The sequence below is a fragment of the Mustela erminea genome, chromosome 4 (genome assembly GCF_009829155.1).
Source record: "Mustela erminea isolate mMusErm1 chromosome 4, mMusErm1.Pri, whole genome shotgun sequence".
In the NCBI taxonomy this organism is placed as follows: domain Eukaryota; kingdom Metazoa; phylum Chordata; class Mammalia; order Carnivora; family Mustelidae; genus Mustela; species Mustela erminea.
Window position 1 is genome coordinate 81408906 of NC_045617.1, and position 22819 is coordinate 81431724.

The 22819-nt window shown below is 33.4% G+C and overlaps 2 protein-coding genes across 4 annotated transcripts in view; one reads left to right on the forward strand and one right to left on the reverse strand.

The window, feature by feature from the left end:
* Positions 1 to 22819, forward strand: part of CEP85L (centrosomal protein 85 like) — a 174299-nt gene that overhangs the window by 70351 nt on the left and 81129 nt on the right. The gene's annotated exons all lie outside the window — the stretch shown is intronic.
* On the reverse strand, positions 1282 to 11995 carry PLN (phospholamban). The gene is made up of 2 exons (XM_032339693.1): positions 11862 to 11995; positions 1282 to 3197 (listed from the first exon to the last, which is right to left on the reverse strand). Exon 2 carries the CDS (start codon positions 3094 to 3096, stop codon positions 2938 to 2940), a length of 159 nt encoding a protein of 52 aa, XP_032195584.1. The 5' UTR covers positions 3097 to 3197; positions 11862 to 11995; the 3' UTR covers positions 1282 to 2937.

Genomic DNA, 22819 nt, shown 5'->3' on the forward strand with positions numbered 1-22819 from the left:
TTGATAAAATGACTTAAATGACTTAGTTTTTGTTTAACATGATTAAAAAATGAAAAAGTTTTATTTTTAACATGAGAGTGTTTTATGTATTCTGTTGCATACTCTGAAAAGAAATAGTTTTCTTGTTTATTTTTGTCCTTTTTTTTTTTTACTGTTTAAGATCTAACTGTGCACTGAAAGCTGTGAACCCTATGACACTCTAGATAGGATGTGACAATATGACACATTCACTTGGTAGTTAAAAAGCATTTTGTATATATGCTTTAATAAATTAGTAGTATGTTCGACTTTTTTTAATCTTTCAACTTTTCTACATAGTATTGGCTTGTAATTTTATACATCAGAAGAGCAAATTAAAAAAAAAAACTTACTGGTTTCTCACTTTGCTAGAAGACTAAAAAATAATTATTGAGGAGAAATAAAATCTAAAAAGTAGAAAATTCATTATTTTATGTAGGTCTGCCCTCTTGTGTCTATATGAGGAAATCTTGATCTTACTTTGAGAAAAGTCACTCACTGAAAACAATCTACAAAACCAAAACTGCTTATATTGATTGTTCTATGGCCATATCAATCATGAGTTGTATTAAAAAGCAGTTTCACTGAGTTCAAGAAGGTTATTTTTGACATAGGTGATTTGCATTAAATAAATATTTTGAAACAACTACTATATAAAGGGCAGCGTTAAACATTTAGAAATTAGTTCATTTGTAGTATCCTGTAAGTTAAGGTTAAACTTTATTCTATAATAGAAAGAACATTTGGTATTTAAAAATTTTAAATACATTGTTTTATTATATCTTACTCTTTACATATAATGATAAACAGAATAAATGATTTCCATTTAAAGAATAGGTCTTTTTGTTCTACTTTATAATCTGAGTTACAGTATACTTTAATCCTCAAGAAAAAGGTTTTTAATTTCTCTTAAAGTCAGAAAGAAAAACAAAAAACTTATTTCTATTTTACTTAGGGAAATACTCCATAACTTCACATTTTCTAGTTTGATGTTGATGTTGTAATAATGAACAATACAATGAAAGGAACAGAATTTAGCATTTCAGGTTTTCACATATTAATATCATTGTAGCTAATTATAGAACTTGGTTACTTTTTTACAAGTAATTATACCAGTGATGTGAATGTATTGCTTATTATTTATAAGCCACCTAGTTGATAGTAGGGATCTCCAGCCTATAGATGAGGCTTTGCGATTTCAGCAAAAAAAAAAAAAAAAAAAAAAAGGGAGATTTCATCCCCATCAGTATGAGATCCTTTTTCGTCTGTTCCTCAAATATCAGTGAATCAAAACTACCCCCCCCCATCTCTAGTACTTGTCAGGTACCCAGAAAAAATTTATAACAGTGTCTTCTTGACTAATCTGTTAGTTGCACTTGTATTATAAATCAGGGTCAGTATTGACTTCTCAAATTCGTTTAGTAACCACATTTTAGCAAATCATACAGTAAATTATGTGTTCTCTATTCTTTTAGTATTGCTATATTTGTAATATGTCTTGAATTGAAGTTAAAATTACTAGATTATGCAGTATAGGTATAAACTACTTTAGGCCTAATTCTAAACTGAATCAAGTTAAATTTACAAATTAATAAATGTATTTTCCAGTACCAAGTTTTACTTCTGTTATGAGTTGGAGGGTATTTTTAAGTGATCAGAGAGGAAATTGAACGTGTATCCAGCAAAAAAAAAAAAAAAAAAAAATTGTAGATTAATATTGCTGGGTTTATAATTTAGCATGGTAGAATGGCCTACCAAATAGGTATTGACCATTTGGTTGACAGGTTAAGGAAAATAATTCTATTCTATTATGAACTATAGGACAAAAAGGTCATGTCAAAACGTGATCAAAGAATTAATTTTGGGGAACCCAAAATTTTATTTCTTTTAATGCTTGAAAGAATGTATTTTCCTTTTATTCTTTTTTTAAATTCTTCTTCTTGCCTATATTGAAGCTGAGCTTAAGAATAGAAGACAATCTATAAAATCATCCTAAAGTCTTAAGATTTCATAATTTCAGAGACATAGTGTGATTAAGTTACATACTTAGATGATCAACTACAGTGCCTGAAGTTAGGTTAGACTCTCTTTTATTAGTGTATTAGTAATTATGGCTAATCATACTGTCAGCTGTTAAGTTAACCAGTAGTTCTTGTCTGCTGATAATAATGTACTACAGAGAACGGATTTCTGGTTTGTCTTCATATACTAGAATTCTGTAATTCTTTGAAAAAGTAGGTTAAGAGAAATTTTATTTATGTTAGAGTATGGCTCTACTTTTCCTGCTTGGTTCTCATAAACTTTAAAAAATGTTAGTGTAGTACAGAGAAAGAATAATACAATTTCTATTTTATAATGTAGGTTATGCGAGTTACTACAAAGAGTTCTGAAGATAATAAGATAACAGATGTGAGAAATCAGTATACTATTTCAAATGATGACTCTTCATTTGAATGACTATTTTGGTACTTGGTGAAGACCTGAAAAATATTTAATAAACATCACAGAGGCTTTTACAGTACAGTATAAATTATATTTACCCCCAAGAGTGAAGCTAATGCTTTATAAGTGAAATGAACTGGTTAGCAGTGCAATTTCAAAACTAAACCTACTTCATCCTCAGAGAAGATGTGGGATAGAAACTTACAAGCTCTTTAAGTTTCTGAATTCAACAGTTACATTATGCACACTTAAAGTCATTTTGAATTTTTGAAAATAAAAGCTCTTTTCATGTTTACAGGATCCCACGGGTGAATACATTTGCTAAAAATTTGTTTTGTCCTGAATCTTGACCTTTTCAAAAGAAATTCTTCTACTTAGGAAGTGGTCTGTTATGTAGTACTTTTTCCCCTTCTTCATGGGATGACAGATTTTAAGCTGATGGTAATAAGTTGCATCACTGGAGATTGCAGCAGAACTTCAGAGAAGCATCACAATGATGCAGATCAACAAGAGACATATTAAAATGAGACAGAAATTTATAAATAGGTTCTGAAGATTTTGGCGTGCTTGTTGAGGCATTTCAATGGTTGAAGCTCTTCTTATAGCAGAGCGAGTGAGGTATTGGACTTTCTCCATGACCCCAGGAAAGCAGGAAGTCTCAGGTTTTAAATGGTGAAGAGAAAGGTAAAAGGCTGGCAGCCAAATAGGAGCTCCGTCACTCTCTTCTTTTGGGTAGCCTGGAATGTAAAAATAGCGAATGGATTAGGATCATGTGTGTAACCTATTCTCTGAACAGGTAAAGACACAATTTCATATTAATTCATCTTCCTCAATATTTGTATTTATGACATCAAATATGTAGTCTTTTTTGGTGAGGGTCACCATGATGTCTTTTTTGTCTTATATTTGGAGTGTAAGAACTTAAGTCTTTGCTTCCTTCTCTCAAAATGACTAGAAGTATAGTTTGGTTTAGAGTGCAGCTCATTTCAGACGATTTCCTTGAGTGAAAGTTTTCACATATAGTTTCATAAAGACTATTTCTCTGTGAGCATAACTGTTGTGAATATTAGTGTATTAATAACATCAGAGAAAATCTCATAAAAACAAATAAATGTAAGAAATTACTTTGCAGATGTTGATTTTAGTCCAAAATAAAAGTTAAATGGGAAGTATTATAGCAGAACTATAGATTCACATGTTTGTCATCCCTTTTTATGAATTTGTAGCTTTGTAGAATATGCTATTTTGAGTAACATTTTAACAAGACTGGATATTAAGTACTGAAGACTCTCAGGCTCAGAAAGCATAGTAATAAAATTATCATCTCGGGGCACCTCAGTGGCATAGTTGGTTCAGCGTCTGGCTCTTGGTTTTGGCTCAGGTCGTGATCCTCAGGGTCATGAGATCCAGCACTCCCATCAGGCTCCACGCTCAGCATGGAGTCTGCTTAAGTTTCTCTTTTCCTCTGTCCCTCCCCTCTGCATGCATGCATACAAGCTCTTTTTCTCCCTCTTCCTAAAATAAATAAATCTTTAAAAAAATTATCATTATCTTACTGTGTACCACAGACAGTCCCTGTTTAGAAATGACCTGCACTCAAGAATGGTGGTTTGTACTTACTTGCTTTCTTTCAGAGCTTCCATAAGTTATTCTGTCTAATTAATTAGTTGTGGTAAGTAATAAGTGAAACAAAAATAAAACAGTGCATTATTATAGAAAAATTAGAGGTTAGAAATTATCTGTAAATTAAGCATCTAGAGATAATAGTTACTAAGACGGGGATATTTTGTTGTCATCTATATTTCTTTATAGATTTTGAAATAGAAATTAGAGTGGAATTTTTTTTTTAAAAAAAGCCTGTAATTTAACTGCTGTTAACATATCATCATTGTTGATCAAGATATTACCACCTATCCCTGTATCCAGATTTCATTCTCTCCCTAATCTCTCCACATTCCACGAAAGCCTAAATAAAGCCTAGATAAAGCGGTCAGCTCTATTGAGAGAGGCTGGTGCTGGAGAGAGCAGAGAGGAGAACTGAAAGAATGGGAGAGGGAAGATATATTTCAGGCATGATCAGTGAGAACTAGGAATTTAGGTTTACAAAGAAAGCATGTGGTAAATTGTTGTTAGATTCTATAGTTTTCAGTACCTCAGTTTGGCTCTGTTAGCTTTGAATTCTATACTAGATTGCGCTTTCATTTGGCTGGAGACTCTGACCTCCTTCTATTATTGATCTATAGTGAGGAGATCCAAACAGCTAACTTAACATCAAACGTCATTCTCTTAAAGAGTTGGTAAAACCTGTGTTTCCCTAACATATATATATCTGTAACATATATTCTTTTTTTTTTTTCAATTTATTTATTTTCAGAAAAACAGTATTTATTATTTTTTCACCACACCCAGTGCTCCATACAATCCGTGCCCTCTGTAATACCCACCACCTGATACCCCAACCTCCCACCCCCCGCCACTTCAAACCCCTCAGATTGTTTTTCAGAGTCCATAGTCTCTCATGATTCACCTCCCCTTCCAATTTACCCCAAGTCCCTTCTCCTCTCTAACACCCCTTGTCCTCCATGATATTTGTTATGCTCCACAAATAAGTGAAACCATATGATAATTGACTCTCTCTGCTTGACTGATTTCATTCAGCATAATCTCTTCCAGTCCCATCCATCCCAACTTTTGTAGCAACGTGGACGGGACTGGAAGAGATTATGCTGAGTGTAACATATATTCTTCATTGTCCAACACAAGGGCTGTTAACACCTCTACTACTTGGTAATGGCATCTTAAGTGTGTTTTTAAATTTAATTTAATTACTTTTGTTTGAATTCCTCAGATAAAATACTGTAGAATAAAGCCTTTTTTATTTTCTCATTTAAGAAAATGCATGCTTTAATTTTTTTTTCTACTATTGGTTAAATGTGGGGAAGATCCCCATTATTCATTCTTTTATGTATTTGACTAGTTCATGTGAGAATGTATAACAGAATAGTTAAGAAAGCAATAAGAACTAGCATTGGTCATTCCTATTAGAACTTATATTTTTATGAAGTTTCATGACTTAAATGGTCTCTGAGTTCTGATTTTAAAAATTACTTGAAGAAAAAACTTGGAAAAGGAGGAAGCTGGCTAGTTGTTCATCATGAAGCATATATGCAAGAGTCATTCCCTATCCCGACACTTTGATGAGTGGGACTTCAGTCACATGAAACATGTCACCTTTCCATAAATACTTCATTGCCTTTTTTGATTCTGTCTTTTGCACATGTTGTTCTGGCTGTGCCTGGAATGTCTACCCTCTACTCCCCCCCGCCACCCCCACTCTACCTTTGATTCTTTGCCAGGCCAACTTCAGTTGATCCTTAAGCCCCAGTTTAGATATCACTTCCTAATGAAACTTTCCATTACTCATTAAGGTAGAATTGGTTCTCTCCTCTGGTTTTCAGTAGGGCTTTAGTGTTACCTATATCAGGAGAGCTATCTGGCTGTGCTCTAATTTTGATTCACATGTCCCCAGGTAGACTTGTAGATCATGAGTATAAGGAACTCTGCATGTTTATTTTGTATTCTGGTATGCAGTGCATAGTTGTTACTATTTGAGTAACAAATAGTACAACTATTTGAGTGAAGCTGAATGAGGGATTCTTATGATTTAATTTAATAGTTTTAGGAAATTGTTAATGATCAAAAGTAGTGCTGGGACTAACAGATTAACCAGTTAGAATAACAGAATTTGGTAGTTGAACACAGATTATAATCTCCAGTATTCTTCTCAAGTCTCTGTCACAGAAGAGAGAAATGAAGTTTAGAGGATTACAGCTTAGATAAATTGTTAGTATTAACATTAACCTGAAGGAAGCTTTGTACAGGTGGGTATTTGGTGAAATATGAGGAGGTATGCCCTAGGGAGATGAACTCTCTACTGATGAAGGTATGATGAATACATTTAAAGATGAGTTCCTCCATTCCTTAGAGGCAAGCTGTAAATAGGGTAATATTTGATGGAAATCCTCAAAAGTAATTTCATTTGATATTCATTTTATCTGATGATAATAGAGCATTCTTACAGGATAATCATAAATGGATTGTATTGGGAGAACTTGTACCTGGCACCAGCAATAATGGAGATGGAAATTAGTCCTACCTCCCTTTTTATTTATTTATTTTTTTAAAGATTTTATTTATTTATTTGACAGAGAGAGAGATCACAAGTTGGCAGAGAGTCAGGCAGAGAGAGAGAGGGGGAAGCAGCTCCCCGCCGAGCAGAGAGCCCAATGCAGGGCTCAATCCTAGGACCCTGAGATCATGACCTGAGCCAAAGGCAGCGACTTAATCCACTGAGCCACCCAGGCGCCCCCTACCTCCCCCTTTAAAGGAAATATATAGATTAATTGTATGGGACAGGAGGAGTAAGGACACTTGAAAATTTAATTCATCACCCAGGCTATAAAATCAGAACATTGAAAAATATAAAAGATCCTTTGATAGGGATCTGGTTGTAGAAATGCCATATTCCTGTCTCTTGAGTTACATGTTAGAGGCAGAAAAGTACCCACACAGTATTTTGTATACTGTGGGATCTATGATTATTTTCATTTTTGGAGGAATGGGAAGAATACTATTCTTTGTAGGATTTATAAAGTCTTTTGTTATCCACTTTTCCTCATTTGCTCAAAAAAAGTGAAATTGGGAAGTATTAAGATGCTATTCTGTTTTTTGAAATGGAGGAACAAAAGAAACAAACCACAGGGAACTCTTAATCTTCCAACTAAGTACCATCGTAGGCAACATTTTGGGTGAAAGGTACTATATCAGCTTCTGCAAGGACCCTCACTTTGTAGTGAGTCCTATTTCTTAATGTAATATTGGATGCAATCTTGTGCAAAACAAACCTCAGTCTCAGTAGACTTTGGAAAACTTGTGGTGGTCTGCTTTATGACTTGCTAGGAAACAATTTAACAACGCAGTATATGGTGAGCAGCAATCCTCACCTATAATTTACATACTTTCAGTCCTTTGCATAATTTTCTGAACTTCCAATTTTGGCGAGTACTTTCTCTCTGAAACCTTAAATTCCTGAGATTCTTTATGGAATTCAGAATTTTGCTTTTTTTATTTTTGGCTGTTTACTTCTTTTAGTAAATGGAGGCATATTTTCCTAGTAAACTCAAGTATTACACATCTAACACTGTGGTCCTACAGATACTTTTTAGAGTTCTTTTTCCACTTAATTGGTTCAGAAGATTAGAATTCTCTATAGGTTTGAGTGTACAGGACCTCTCTATATTAAGATTATTTTGGGGTTTTGTTTTTTCTTACTATTCACTGTCATTTTCACAGATATCTGGAGATACCTGGAAATGATTATATATGCATGTTTTGTGACTTGTTTAATCAAGTCAGGGCAGTTCATCATAGATTTATTATCCATCTGTTGGATGCAGAGTTCAATTTGGTAGAATAATTTTCCTTTTGAGATTATCTAATATAAAACTTGGATGTTCTATTTGAGGTTACTTTGTGGCATCAACATTCCAGAACTTTGTTGGTCTGCACTGGCTATTTGAAAGAAGCTTCAGGCTGCTTCTGCCCGGTTATGAAAAGAATTGTGTAAACATAAAAATCACTATGTTCTCAACCCCTAAATTGACTTCATAATGAAATGTTTTCCTTGCTGTAAAGCTCTGCCTTGAGGAAAATTCATTAAACAATAGCATGGAGAGATTTTCTCTTTGAAATTGTCACATTGCTGTTGCTGTTTTGTCTGTAGACTTGTCTTCATTATCTGTTTATTATGTTAAAATTAATTTATTCACATAAAGTATTCTTTTTAACCCTTTAGTAGTTGAGACCAGATTCTTCTTTTGGGGGAAAAAGTGTGGGAAGGGAGTTCAGAAGGAAAGTTTTAAGGAAAAATGAATTCTAGTTCTCTAAACCCCCACTAATATAAGTGAAATGTTTTTTTGTTGTTTTTTTTTTTTTTGAAAGACCTGAAGGTGGAGTACATTTTAAAATTCACTAGAGGTCCTCAGTTGACTGTGATTATACTGGGGTGGAGCTGTAGGCCCAGGCTTCATTTTACTGTGTTTATTTGGTAATATATGCTTCAGAATTAATGTAGGGTAAGAACATCGAAGAACAATTTCTAGAAATGTTCAAAAGACTACGTATTATCTGTTTTAGGTAATTGTAATTTAGAAAGATTATTTCCTTGATTTTTAACCTTTAGGTTTCTTCTATTGCTATGCTGATCAGCACCGTTAATTCAGTTTAGATGAAAATCATTTTCATAGCATAAATAACAAAGCAAGATATCTCTGTTGGAGCACTGTAAAATAAATGGGGTAGAATATTTTAAATGGTAGAATGTGAGCAGGTCAGAAATGAAATTGAGGTAAGAATTTAATATTGGAACTGGAATAAAATGTAAAAATGTGTCGTTTTGTGAAAAGTTTTGAAAAATTAACCTAGATTTTAGGCATCAGGGCTAAATAGATCAAAGGGATCAATATTTAAGGAATGAAACAAATTAAAAGAAACATTGATTGTGGTATGGTCTATCGTTTTTTTTTTTTTTTTTTAAAGCCTGTGAGTTATTTTGAGTTTTGCCTTCCATTGTTTATTGTTTAATAACAAGGATATCTGTAACTTTCTTATATCCCTGTCTTTAAAAGTGATCAGGAGAATATTATATAGGTTATTAAGGACATAATGCCCCATGTGTAAATTAGCTTTCAATGAAATGCAGTGGTTTTGAATTTAAATGAAGTTTGTGTCCTCTGACTTTGCATTTAGGGTACCATTAACAGTATTTGAGGACTTGAGTTTATTTTGCTTTGCCAGTGTCATGATGTATTTTTAAGTCATGCTGATCACTGGATGTGATGTGCATGTGGTTTAGAGTTCTAAAATTTTGGCTTCAACCAAGGCACCACCATTTCTTAGCTCTGTGATCTTGCAGTTCACATTTTTGCATCTGTTTCCTAATGTAAAATAGAGATGCAGTATCACACATATACACATACATCACACATATATCAGTACATTTAGACGATTGTTCAGAAATAAAGAAGGAAGTTTTAATTGACTATTTCTAGGATTGGTAATAAACATAGTCTAACTTACAGACTTAATCTAATATTTACATTTAATTTTTACTTAAAAGTTAATATATTTCATAGTCTAATACATTACATAATCTATTACACAACACATTTACTACATTAAAATTTATTTTAAAGATTTATTTATTTATTTATTTGACAGAGAAAGAGAGAAAGAGAGACACAGTGAGAGAGGGAACACAAGCAGAGGGAATGGGAGAGGGAGAAGCAGATTTCCCACCAAGCAGGGAGCCTGATGAGGGGCTTGATCCCAGGACTCTAGGATCATGATCTGAGCTGAAGGCAGATGCTTAATAACTGAGCCACCCAGGCGCCCCTAAATTTTTTTTCTTTTATACAAATTTTGTTTATACAACTATTCTGTCTCCACTTAATTAGATTAAGAAATAATACATAAAAATATGAACCAAATCATTTTTTTCTGGAATATTATTTTCCTTAATGTCCACTAAAATGCTTTTAAAATAGTTCTAATATTTGAGTTTCAGGAAATGATAATGACTGACTTCCCATAGTAAAGCAAGTACTTTAGTTCTTTCACATGTTTTTAAACAACCAGTTTTTCATAACATTCTTCATATTTCTTCCTTTTATTTCATTCAATACTTTTTTTTACACTTAATTTTAAGCCTCCTGTCTTTGTAAACAAAGACAATACTTAAATGTCACCTTATGATAGAGATAAACTAGTTGGGACATAATGTCTGGCAGTAGGGCATTTATGTTTGGAAATTTGAACAGCTGTCACTGTAACTGTAGTTTTTATTAGCCTGTATACATGATTTATCTTAGGATAACTTTAACAACAGAATTTGTGCTCTTTCTGGAAATTCTCAACTTTTTGGAGCAATATGTGATGTAGTAAAATTCTGGTACCATAAAAGAATTCATGAATATCCCATTTGAAGCACGAGAATGTAATTTGTTAGGTATTCGAGTAAAAATTTGTAAATAAGTAAACAAACACCTGCACCAAGAGACCTTTATATGATATCAAAGGAAAAACATTTTATGAATGTAAAGATATTGAGAGGCAGTTACAGTGCCTCAGTGGTAGGCAAAAATTAGAAATGTTTTTGCATGTCTTTAGGAAAGCTGCTTGTGGAATTATAAAGTTCTTTTTGAAAAAAAGCAATAGAGTTATTATTTGTCATAGGAACTTAGAATTCCAGAGATAAATTTTATTTTGACATACATATGAAAGTGTCCTTTATGTCCTGACTGATAGAGATTTAAGAATGAAGACACATTTCATATATATTAAACTGAGGATTGTAACATCAAGAGTAAGTGGAATTCAAACAGAAGTCATAAAATTTATTGTATCATCTTCATTCCTGGGCATTTAAAAAAATTTCCTTCTTTCTCATCACCCCTGTCTAAATGCAGGAAAGAATAATGAGAAACCAGGGAGGGTGGTGACTTGATAACAGTATATTCATTAATAGGCAGATCATTTTTACCAAATTCACTCAAATGAGATATTTAGGAATGTTGTACCAAAATAAGATCTCTTTAAAATTGCCAAATTGGTATTCTCTAACTTTACAAAGAATTTTACATGTGTTTTTGATGGGTGTTTTAAAAATTTCCAAGCTTGTTGTTTATGATATGGTACTGGATTTCATATAAGTAACAGAATTTATTAAATCTTGGAATTCTTTTTAGAAGTGTTTTTTAAAAAGTTGAGTGGAGTTTATAGAGAGGGAAAAAAGTCCCCAAAAGGATTTTGAGAGTAGTTTGTCTTATATTTGAAAAAATTCTATTAAGTATTTACTGTAAAGAATCATAATGATGATATTAGAATAGTAATGCCAGCGCTGTGCATGTTGTACAATCAAATGACTGGAAGCCCAGTCCTACTCTGTTTCTCAGCACAGTTACAGATAATGAGATGAAGCCACTGTTTTTGCTTGAAGAAATGAAATCTCCATTACCACCAAATATGGTAACATAATTGAAAGATATTTTAATTGGCAGAAATTCACTTTTGAAAAGCAAAATAAAAAAGTTAAATTCAAATGACAAACCAATAACCAAGGTTAAAGATGATGCGAACCTTATTATTTCAAAGTTAAGTCTTATTCTTATAGTCCCCATACAGATATGCATTTATTTAGAAATTAAAGTTTTTGTCATATCAAACATTTTATTGTTTAACCTGGAACTGAAATTTACAAAACATGATTTAACTCTTGAAAAAGTTCAGTAATTCTAAATTATAGAAAACAAGAATTGCCAAAATCAGTGAACTCTTTTCCTTACCTTGGCTGTTGTGATGATTACAGTATGGAGTATTGTGAAGTTGTATGAAGTCTTATCGGTGTTTAGTTGGAAAGTTTTCTGACTCTGTTACCGGACTTATGGGAACAATTGAAGTAGGTGTAGGAGAAAAAGTGCTCTAGGGTGGACTTATGATGTCACACAAGAATTCTGAAGTTATGATTGGCTAGTCATAGTCTTATCACAACCAAACTTTTTTAGAATGTCATTTATCTTACTTTAAGTATGGAAAGGTCATTAACACTTTGTGCCACATTTTTTGCTTGTAATTTTCAAAAGTATATGGAAGATAAATGAGAAAAAAAAAAGTGTGAGTGGTAGAAAGCTCCCTTTAAAGATTCATTAATCTTCAGGCTTAGAAATAATTGTGTACTGATGGTGATAATGTTGAAGAACTAAAATAGGTATATAGGAATTTTAATGAGCAAGAATATTACTGGCTTAAGTCAAACAACTTTTTTGGTGTCATTGCTGCTGTTGCTTTAATACTACAGTTTCATAAGATTAGCTTCTAACAGTACAGTAACTAAACATTTTCACAGAATCATGTTTAATACCTTTTACTGTCTCATTTTCTCTTTCTTCATACCACTGAGTATATGGGGGAGGGGTGTGTGTGGGAAAACCAGGCTACTAACTGATTTCAGTTTAAAAAATTAGCTTTATCATTTAAAGTAAGAACCAATACATGTATTTAATTAGTTTGTGGTTTCTTCGGGTAGAACTTTTAACAATATTTTTATGAACAATAATTTTCATGTTTAAACTGATACATATTACCCCAAGAAAAGTTGCAATTCACGAATTTCAGTATTTAAGATTTTTTAACAGCTGCAATAAACTACCATAAAAATCTTAACTAAAATTTTAATAATTGGAGGCAGTATCAAGAATAACTTTATAGTAAAAATGAAATAATCACAGATTCCTAATCAGTGGCATTCTAAATGTTAATGATGCTTTCTTGAAAATAGGTGTGCCTTTTGTTAGACATTTAAGGTGTGTAATATTTCTAAAAGGATTGCCTCATTTAATGCAGCAGTTGTTTTCCTGAAAATTACTATACAGATGAAATTTGAGTAAGTGAAATGGTATTTGAACTTCCTAGAACAATCTGTCTTTGAGATTAGAACTGGAGAAAGAATTCTTTGGAAAAGGTGTAGGCATTATTTTCCTATTTCCTCTGATTTTTTTGTTTATACTATATATTACATTTACCTCAGTCACCACACCTACAAATTCTAATATTTAACTCTCTTCTGTAATTTTGGAGGAGGTATTTGCTATTTTATTTTATTTTTTTATGTTTATAGTAGAGTGAGCTCCGCCTGCTTCCCTTTCTTATGGGTAACTAAAATGTGGTGCAGCAGCTGCTTATGTGTCCTTAAATGGAGATGGTTTTGGCTTCTTCCAAAGAAAGATAAAATCCTTCTCTAGAGCAAATCTCTTGTTATTTAAAGAATCAGCTAAAACTAACAAAAAACATTTCAAAAGACCCTCTGTGAACATTTCTAAGGGAAAATTTACAACTTAAAAATAAAACCTCAAATTAAAGAAATTACGTGAATAATGTTTGACACTTTGCTCAAAGTGCTACAAGCATTTTTTCTTTCAATCCTTAAGTAATAAATACCTCATTATTATTATCAATTGCCAATGATGATTGAAATAGAAGCCTCGGCTGGAAATACAAGCCTCTAAAGTGGTTTATGGTGGATTGTCAAAGATGGCACAGCTGCTGAGCAACACACTGAGGATTCAACTCTGGACTTCCTGCCTTATCTGTGGGATGGGCTTGTTGTGAGAGCTTAATGAGATAAAGTATGGGTCCGGACCATTAGAGATCTGCAGTGGAGTGTCCATTTAGTGTTGGTACAGTCGACCCTTGAGCATGGCGGGCAGGGGTGCCAATACCCCTTCCCATGTGGTTGAAAATCCACGGATAGCTTTTGACTCCTCAAAAACCACTAATAGCCTGCTGTTAACCAGAAGCCTTATCCATCATATAAACAGAACACATATTTTGTATATGTATTATAAATTGTATTCTTAACAATAAAGTAAACTAGAGAAGAGAAAATGTTAAGAAAACCATAAGGAAAATACATTTATACTACTATGCATAGATTTATTTATAAAAATCCATATACAGGTGGACCCATGCACCTCAAACCCATGTTGTTCAAGGGTTATCTGTGCTTATTTTCTCTTTCCTTTAGAAGAGGCCTTTTTTTCTTTTCTTTCTTTCTGTTTTTTAAAAAGATTTTATTAAAAGAAAGGAAAAAAAGGATTTTATTTGTTTTATTTGAGAGCGAGCGAGCATGAACAGGGGGAGAGGGAGAAGCAGACTCTCAGCTAAGCAGGGAACCTGACGTGGGGTTCGATCCCAGAACCCTAGGATCATGACCTGAACTGAAGGCAGATGCTTAACTGACTGAACTACCCAGGCAACCCCCAGAAGATGATTATTAACCTGCAGTCTATGGGTAGAGTTGAGTAGTCTTGAACTTGGATAGGAAAAAACAAATTACATCTTTCTATTTACTAAACTCTAAATAAAGATTTAGCATATCTTCAGTTTTGACTGTAGACTATAAATTGCGGAAGTGTTAGCAATACATTTGACTGTCAGTATAGCAAACTCAGGTAATTTCATATTTGTTTGCAGCTAGCTTAAAATACTGTTTATATCCATCATGGAAATTAACATAATTAGGCCTGCCTGAAAATACTCTTATTTAATGCATTAATAGAGAAGCACAGATATTTCACTGCAAATTTGCTTTTTAAAAGTAATTTTTCAGTGTAAGTCATTTCCTTTCTAATCTCATGCATCTTATTTATATTTTAAAGAATGTTTTAGTACAGTCCTAGATGTACAGAATTATTGCAAATATAGTATAGAGAGTTCCTGTATACCCCACACCTGTTTTCCTTGTCGGTAGCATTGTACATTAGTTAGGGTATGTTTGTCAAAATAGTTGCATCATTGTTGCTACATTATTAACTAAAGCCCATATACTTTTTGTTGAGTTTTCCTCAGTTTTCTCTAGTGTCCTTTTTCTTTTCTGGGATCATATTCAGTATATACTAGATTACGTTTACTAGACATGTCTCCTCTGGTCCCCTTGGTTTTGACAATTTCTGAGACTTTACTTCTTTTTGAGAGACCTTGACCATTTTAAAGAGTATTGGTCAGATATTTTGTGGAATGTTCCCCAGTTGTGATTTGCCAGATGTTTCAGTCATGGTCAGACTGCCAGAGAGGTAAAGTACCTTCATTACATACCAAGAGTACATATGGTCAACATGACTTATCACTGCTGCTAACCTCAATCACCTGGCTGAAGGGTAGGGTCGTCATCATTTTCCACTGTGAACTTACTTTCCCCCTTCCTTACCATGTTCCAGAAGAAAGCAGCTGTGCACAGCCCACACTTATGCTATACTATCTTAAGAGTGGAGTGTCTATAAAAATTGTTTGGAATCCTGTGTATTTTATGCATATACAAACATTCTGAGAATGGATCAGTAGGCTTCACCAGTCTGCCATATGGCACAAAAAAGGCAAGAATTCCTGTGTTAGAAGATGTTTCTATAGTTGTATGGACAGCCCTTTCTGAAAGAGGGGGACTAAGTTTTCAAACAAGCTAAAATCCAGACCTCTGTTTTTTTAGGCCCTTTAGCTTTGTCTCTTATCACATTCCTTTGTATCCTGTACTCTGGCCCTCTTCAGCTGCCTGTGACCCTCTGAACAGGCTATCGTTCTATTTTAAGCCTCCCTCCCCCTTACAAACAGAAAGTGCTGTTTCAGTTTACGTCTGTGCAGCCCTCCCTGCCTTGTACCAGTTTTGCACGTTTCTCTATTATTTGTCTCTTTTTATTGTGTTTATTAGTAGTATCTGCTTAGACTAGACTACAGGCTCCTTGAGAGCTGGTCGAGTAACTCATATTTATACCACTATTTACTTTCTCTGATACTATTTCCTAGTATAGAATCTGACTCATTATAACTCTTAAGTACTGACTGAATGAATGATTGGACAAGTGAATAAAAAGGGAACCCAGGAAGATTGCAAGATGGTTGTGAATGAGTGATCCTGAAGAAGAAAATGTTAATGATAATTAAAAAATTCTCCTCAATTTCAAAGTTCATGGAGGGCCAGGGAGGAGGAGAAGGATGTGAATGATTGAGACACTTGGGGTAAGAGTAGAATAACAGAAAATAATTTTTCTTCTTATTTAAATTTGTTGAAAATGGGGTGCCTGGGTGGCTCAGTTGGTTCAGTGTCTACCTTTTGCTCAGGTCATGATCCCTGGCGTCCTGGGATCCAGCCCGGCGTTGGGCTCCCTGCTCAGCTGGGAGCCTGCTTCTCCCTTTCTGTCTTCTTTGCCTCCCTTTCCCTATTCTCTGCCACCCCCCTCTTTGTGATATCTCACTTTCACTCTCAAATACGTAAATAACTTTAAAAAAGAAACATTGTTAAAAATACACTTGGAGGGTAAGAGCTGAGGAAAGTCACACCATAAGCTCATGCTTTCCACATTGAGCCTTTTAAAAATTAAACTTTTTTCTCTACTATTTGGATTCATAACAATCTCTGGTACTTCATATCCACTGAATATTGTATGGCCTGTTTTATATATGTAGTTACTTAACTTTTACACTAATAATAGTTATTTTTTTAATTCTAGTTATAAGTACTTTTAGGATTACCCCCTAAAACAAAACACTGGGTATTGATAATTATTTATATCTTAGCACATGATCCTGCCATGTTTCCCATCTTTTACCCACCCAAGCAAATGATTATTCTAAATCTTGGGTTCATTTTCTTGCATTTGTTTTTATATAATTTTTGTGATATTTTTAATGTGCCCGTTAAAAGTATTCTTTATTTTAGTTAACTTTATGTAAAGGAAATCATGATATATGTCATCTTTTGCACAGAGTATTTAAATTGCAACTTGTAGAATGCTGTGTTAGAGGCAAATAAAGTTTTTAATTTTTAATTTTAATAAAAATTTAGTTTAAGTGGTGATGAAATTAAACCAAAATATAATACAGTACAAAAACAATACCATAATATGCACTTTGAATCAGTTTTTGTGATACATACCACATTTCAAAGATAGGGAGCTTTTTTTAGATTTTTAGACCTGCTAGACAGACAGGAGAAAGATTTTGCCTAATTCTTGAGGATACTTTTCTATTAAAAGTTTGAGAATTTTAAAACTACCTATAGAAGGATTAACAGAAAACATCTAAGAAGGAATAAAAAGGATGAGAATAGTAGGGCTAGACTGAAGGGGTAAGGAAGTACCTAAGGCAGTAGAAAAGGGAATAGGCATTATCTGGTAGGAAAAAAAGACCAATTCTGAAGGAACCTGCAAACCTTATGCTTATTTGGGGGAGGTAGATTCACTTTTCAAATTGACTTGCCAGATACTTGGAGGCTCAGACATTTTATTTTTTCCTAAATGTCTGAACTCTTGATGGACTCTATTGAGTCCTTATTAAATTTCCCAGTTTGTGATGGGGAGGAGTTTGGTATCAATAGGGGCCAGTTAGTTAAGCTAAGAGCTCACATAGGTTTGCACAATTTTTGAAAAGTTGATGAAACACACTCTGAGTGGTAGAAAAGAAGTGTTATAGCATGGTCGGAGGCTTCAAAGGACTTGTCTAAATGAAACATTGGACATTTGGAAGTTAACCACTATTGCAAGATAACATCAGGAGGACAAGGAAATTCAGGATTAAGAATGAAATTAACACATATAATAAAGAATGATATGACTTAAGAGAGCTGCACGTTTTTACAAAGGGAGCTGACCGAACCCGAGCTAAAATAAGAAATGGATACACACACATACACTTACACCAGAATACAAATTTAATAACAACAAAAACAACCTTTAATCCTCTAGATACTTCTGTCAGAGCTCCGTAAACCATGATGCTATTCCATTTTTGTTAAGATTCTAATTCAACTCCATGATTTCTAGTCTCCCTGTCCCCCACTAAACTCATTATCTTGGTGCTTGGCATCCCAGCACCTGAGCCCCTTGCATTCCCAGTCTTTATGATGGCATCATCATTTATTTCATCATCCAAAATGGAAATTTGAGACCCATTCTTGTTTCTGTATTCTACCAGATGTCCCATTCGTTAAGAAATCAAATGTAGACCATCAAATAAGTCTCTTATCCATAGCTTCATCAGCTCTCCTCTAAACTTTTTTTTTTTTTTTTTGCTGTTTGTTTGGTTGTTTATTATAATTTGTTTTGCTTTTCAGAATCCATACAGGAGTGAAATCCTATGGTATTTGTCTTTCTCAGTCTTTTTTTTTTCTTTTCAGCGTAACAGTATTCATTGTTTTTACACCACACCCAGTGCTCCATGCAATCCGTGCCCTCTCTAATACCCACCACCTGGTTCCCCCAACCTCCCACCCCTCGCCCCTTCAAAGCCTCAGATTGTTTTTCAGAGTCCATAGTCTCTCATGGTTCACCTTCCCTTCTAATTTTCCTCATCTCCCTTCTCCTCTCCATCTCCCCTTGTCCTCCATGCTATTTGTAATGCTCTACAAATAAGTGAAACCATATAATTGACTCTCTCTGCTTGACTTATTTCACTCATCCTCTAAACTTTTATAGAAGTCTACTAACTAATCTTTCTGCCATCTGTCTTGACCCTGTCCTATTCAGCCCTTACCCTGTTACCCAAGTTGCCATCCCAAGGGCAAAATTGACTGTCACTTACATGTTGAGAACTGTTCTTTGTATCCTCATCTCCCTCAAGGTTAAAAGCCCAGACTTTACAGCATTTCACACAAAGGTCTTTCCTGATCTGTCATTGTCATCTATTCCTACCGTAATGGATTTGGTAGCTCTGCCATTGTATATGTTATTTCTTCTTTCTGGGAACTGTTCTTCCTTTCTCGTTCCTCTGAATAGACTTCATTGTTCAAAATGAGTGGGAGGGAACCTGTTTTGTTAGTTTCTAATTTTAAATTGCATAAGTAATAAATCTCTTATAATTCAAGTAAGTCAGATAAACCCCAAGTTGGAAGGCAGCTTCATATTTTTTATAGGTATATTTGTTTTCTTTGCCATGAACTTCATGAATAAAGACTTTTTGGAGAATATTTTTTCTATAATCCTTATACTGCTTATCCCTTAGAAGTTAAATTTAATGGATGTTTAGAATATTATTTGACCATTATTATAAGTGCGCTCTTAAAAGGATAAGTTGAAGGAAGGAAGAAGTGAGAATAAAGGGAGAAGCAGACTCCCTGACCACGGAGCCTGATGCCTGGCTGATCCAGGATCCTGGGATCATGACTGAAGGCAGACTCTTAACCAACTGAGCCACCCAGGCACCCCATACATATGCTTTTTTTTTTTTTTTTTTTTAAACTTATTCACATTTTGACGTATGTGTGTAACTTACCAATTCGTGGAGTAGCTATGTGTTGGTCATGGCTTATTGAGGAGCTATGGAACTTGAACTCTAGTTTTCTCATAATTAAAATGAAGGCAGGTTGACTTAATTTCTAATGCATCTTTGAGACTTAAATGTTCTATGACTATACCAAGGTGGCTTCAAAAATGGAGTTATTTTTAGAAGCCATTTATCTTGCTAGCTCTGTTAAAATAATTAAACATGTAAATTTCACATTTTGTTTCCTAATTCATTCCTTTAGTCAAACTATAGGTTTACTGGTTCTAAACACTAGGTAAATAGTTTGGTTAAAAAAGTCCTTGCCTTTATGTATCTTTTATTTTTAAAAAAACTCTTAAAATAAGAAACCAATACCTGTTAATTGAGGAGTAATTTTTACTTACTAATGTGTTTGGGCATTTTGATGTGATTACATATTAAAATATATGTTATAAACTGTAATGAAGCTGTCATTTTTGGGATATAAATGTGCCATAGTTTATTGAATTAGCCTGTTGTTATTATTAAATGATTTATAATTTTGCCTTTATAAACCACAGAAACATTATGATGAATGTTTTTTATAAATAAATCTGATACATTTCTTTGTCTTTTTCAGTCTCTTGGCTCTGTAAACTTGTTATAACTATTAGTTCATTCAAGGATGATGAAACTCTTAAATGAATTTGATTTGTGTGAAATCCAGTATAACAATTTTTAAAAAGTTAGGTAGTTAGTTGAAAGCATTTCCTTTGAATTAAAGAACTTCTTTGAGAAAGTGACCTAAGAACAGCAATTTTGTGGTGAGGGTTAGACTCGGGAACTGGTAAACATTCAGAGTGATATGAATGGCCACTCTAGCAACTGAAGGAGTAACACTTTTAGTTTAGATCAGGTGGCCTCTTAAACTGTGTTTCTGTGCTAGGATGGGGGAGATATCCTTACCTTAATTTAGGTCTGAGCTTTTGTAGAAAGGCATTGGTAATATTAACATTTAAGACAAGTCTTTCATTACCTCAGGTGAGAACCCCTAAAATATAATAGCTTCTCTTCTTCAGTTACACACTTAGCTGTCTTGAAATTGTTAGAATGCAAATGCAACTGATGCTTAATTTTTCAGCATAGATGCATTCTTGGAAAGGTTATGTAAAATGGATTTTGATATGTGGAATTCATATTTCCCTATAAAGCAGGAGATGTAAAGTGACCCAGTGGATAAGATTAATAAGCCTAACTTTGTAATATGTAGGCATGGTAACTTTTTTTTTCCCCAAGATTTTGTTTATTTGTGAGAGAGAGAGGGAGGGAGGGAGAGAATAAGCGAGGATAAGCAGGGGGAACTGCTGAGCTGTGATCCTGATGTGGGACTCTGTCCTAAGGACCCTGGAATCATGACCTGAGAAACTCAGGCAGATGCTTAGCCAGCTGATTGACCCAGGTTTCCCGGCATTATAACTTTTTATCTGCAGTTTAAGGTACTGTGAGTTGTACATTGGTTTTGATACATCTCAGTAAATCTGTACTTCTTCCTTAACCCATCTCCAAATTAAAAGCTTAGGTAACACAAAAAAAGGATGTGAACATCTCATCATTTGCTGTTTTCATTTGCCTTTAGGTTAATTGATCAAGTGTGGTGAGTGGTTTTCAGGACAGCCCTAGTATTGGTATCAAAAGGATAATTTTGGCACAGTTGTTCATTAGTGTCTCTTGCTAATACAGTCATTTTTATAGGTTTATTGCTTAGTTGGAATCATAGACATTTGAAGAACTGTTGACATTTGAAGAATTAATATATTGGTGTTTTTAAATCTAGCTTGAAAAAATAAATATCAAAAATTTAATATTCATACAGTTATAAATCTGTATAATAAATGTTAGAACACAAAGTGCTTGTAAGACTTCACATCTCCAACATAGAATACAGTATGGCTACTGAAGACTGTCTTTCAAATTTATCTCTAAAATGAAAACTAAAGTTAAATTAGTTACGTGGATTACTCAGAGATTAGCTGGGTCTGAAAGAAATGAGGCTAGACTTCAAGGGCAGAAAAGTAAGATTTTTAGTCAAATTTAAATTTGAATTGACCTTTGAACTATAATCTTTAAAGTGTTTATATTTCTTTCTATTAGGTATATTGTTGCTATGAAAATGATAAAATTTTAAGTAAGGATAATTTGGGAGATGGTAGCTTATTGTTACTGTAAATTTTTAGATTGCTCAAGATTTAGCAAAAACTGTCAGTTAGGTTTTGTGCTGAGTACCAGGGATTATAAAAAAATAAGGCCTGGTTTATGATACAGACTAAACTGGGAAAGGAATCACTGTCAAAATTACTATCATGATGCTCTAATTACAATATCTGCTTCTGCCACTGGAAATATTTAAAATTTTTTGTGAAGACTGAGAAATATACTTGAGGGAGTGTATTTTATTCATATTCTTTTCACTGATTGTATGCTGTAGGCCAGATGTTGAACTAGACTCCAAGGATAAACAATAATTTCTAACATTTCTAATTCTAATATTTTTTAGAGAACTATGTGAGGGGATGTTTGAATTAAATAGCAATCAACTTAACTCATGTTTTATGCTCTATCTCTTCTTGACAATTTTGCCCTGAGAATATTTTCCATTGTTGACTCTTGAAATATATATTTTTTGAAATATATTTTTTTTAAATAGTATTTTTAACATTTTGAAAAAGAAAACATTTAATGGCCCATAGCTGTACTGTTAGAAAAGAAAAAGTAGTATATGGATGGTAAGCAAAGTCAATAATCTACCTGATATAAAGTAAAAGTCTTCTTCCTCTCTTCCCACCAGCTAACCATCATTAATAGTTCCTTTTTTCCTTTTAGAAAAATGCTTTCATACATTTTTAAAATAATATAATGTAGACAGTGCTTTGGTCCTAAAGCACATTTATTATTATGTGTTTTTTCTTTTATCTCTTGATAGTAAAATATGATAACTTGAAAAAAACATATTTTGGTAATCTGCTTTTTAAAATAAATGAAATATGTTAGTGCTTATGCTATGGCTCTGCATAGGGTCTGGTTCTATAGTGTGGTACGTTTGGTATCTGTAACCTTGGGCAAGATCCCAGAAAAATCCACATTATGTTAAATATTTCATTTTGATAGAATTCTCTCCATTTCTGTTTCATATAATATTCCTTTCATGAATTGTCAGTTATACCCTTTATTATTTTTTTTCCCTCCAGTTTGGCTACCAGTAGAAGCTATTATGTTTGTTAATTACAGTTAACAAATTAAGTTTATTAAAGTCTTCCGTCAATATATTTCATCTTAAATTTTAAAATAGTAAATTATTAAACAAAATGGTTTGGATAAAACTATACTGGTTTATAAGTAAAAATTAATGATTAAATTTGAAGACTTAAGCTTCATTTTTTTTTTTTAAATCTTCTGATTGATTTACTTAAGGAAAAGATTTGCCTCCTCAGTCTTGGATATACCATTTCCCCTTCACGTT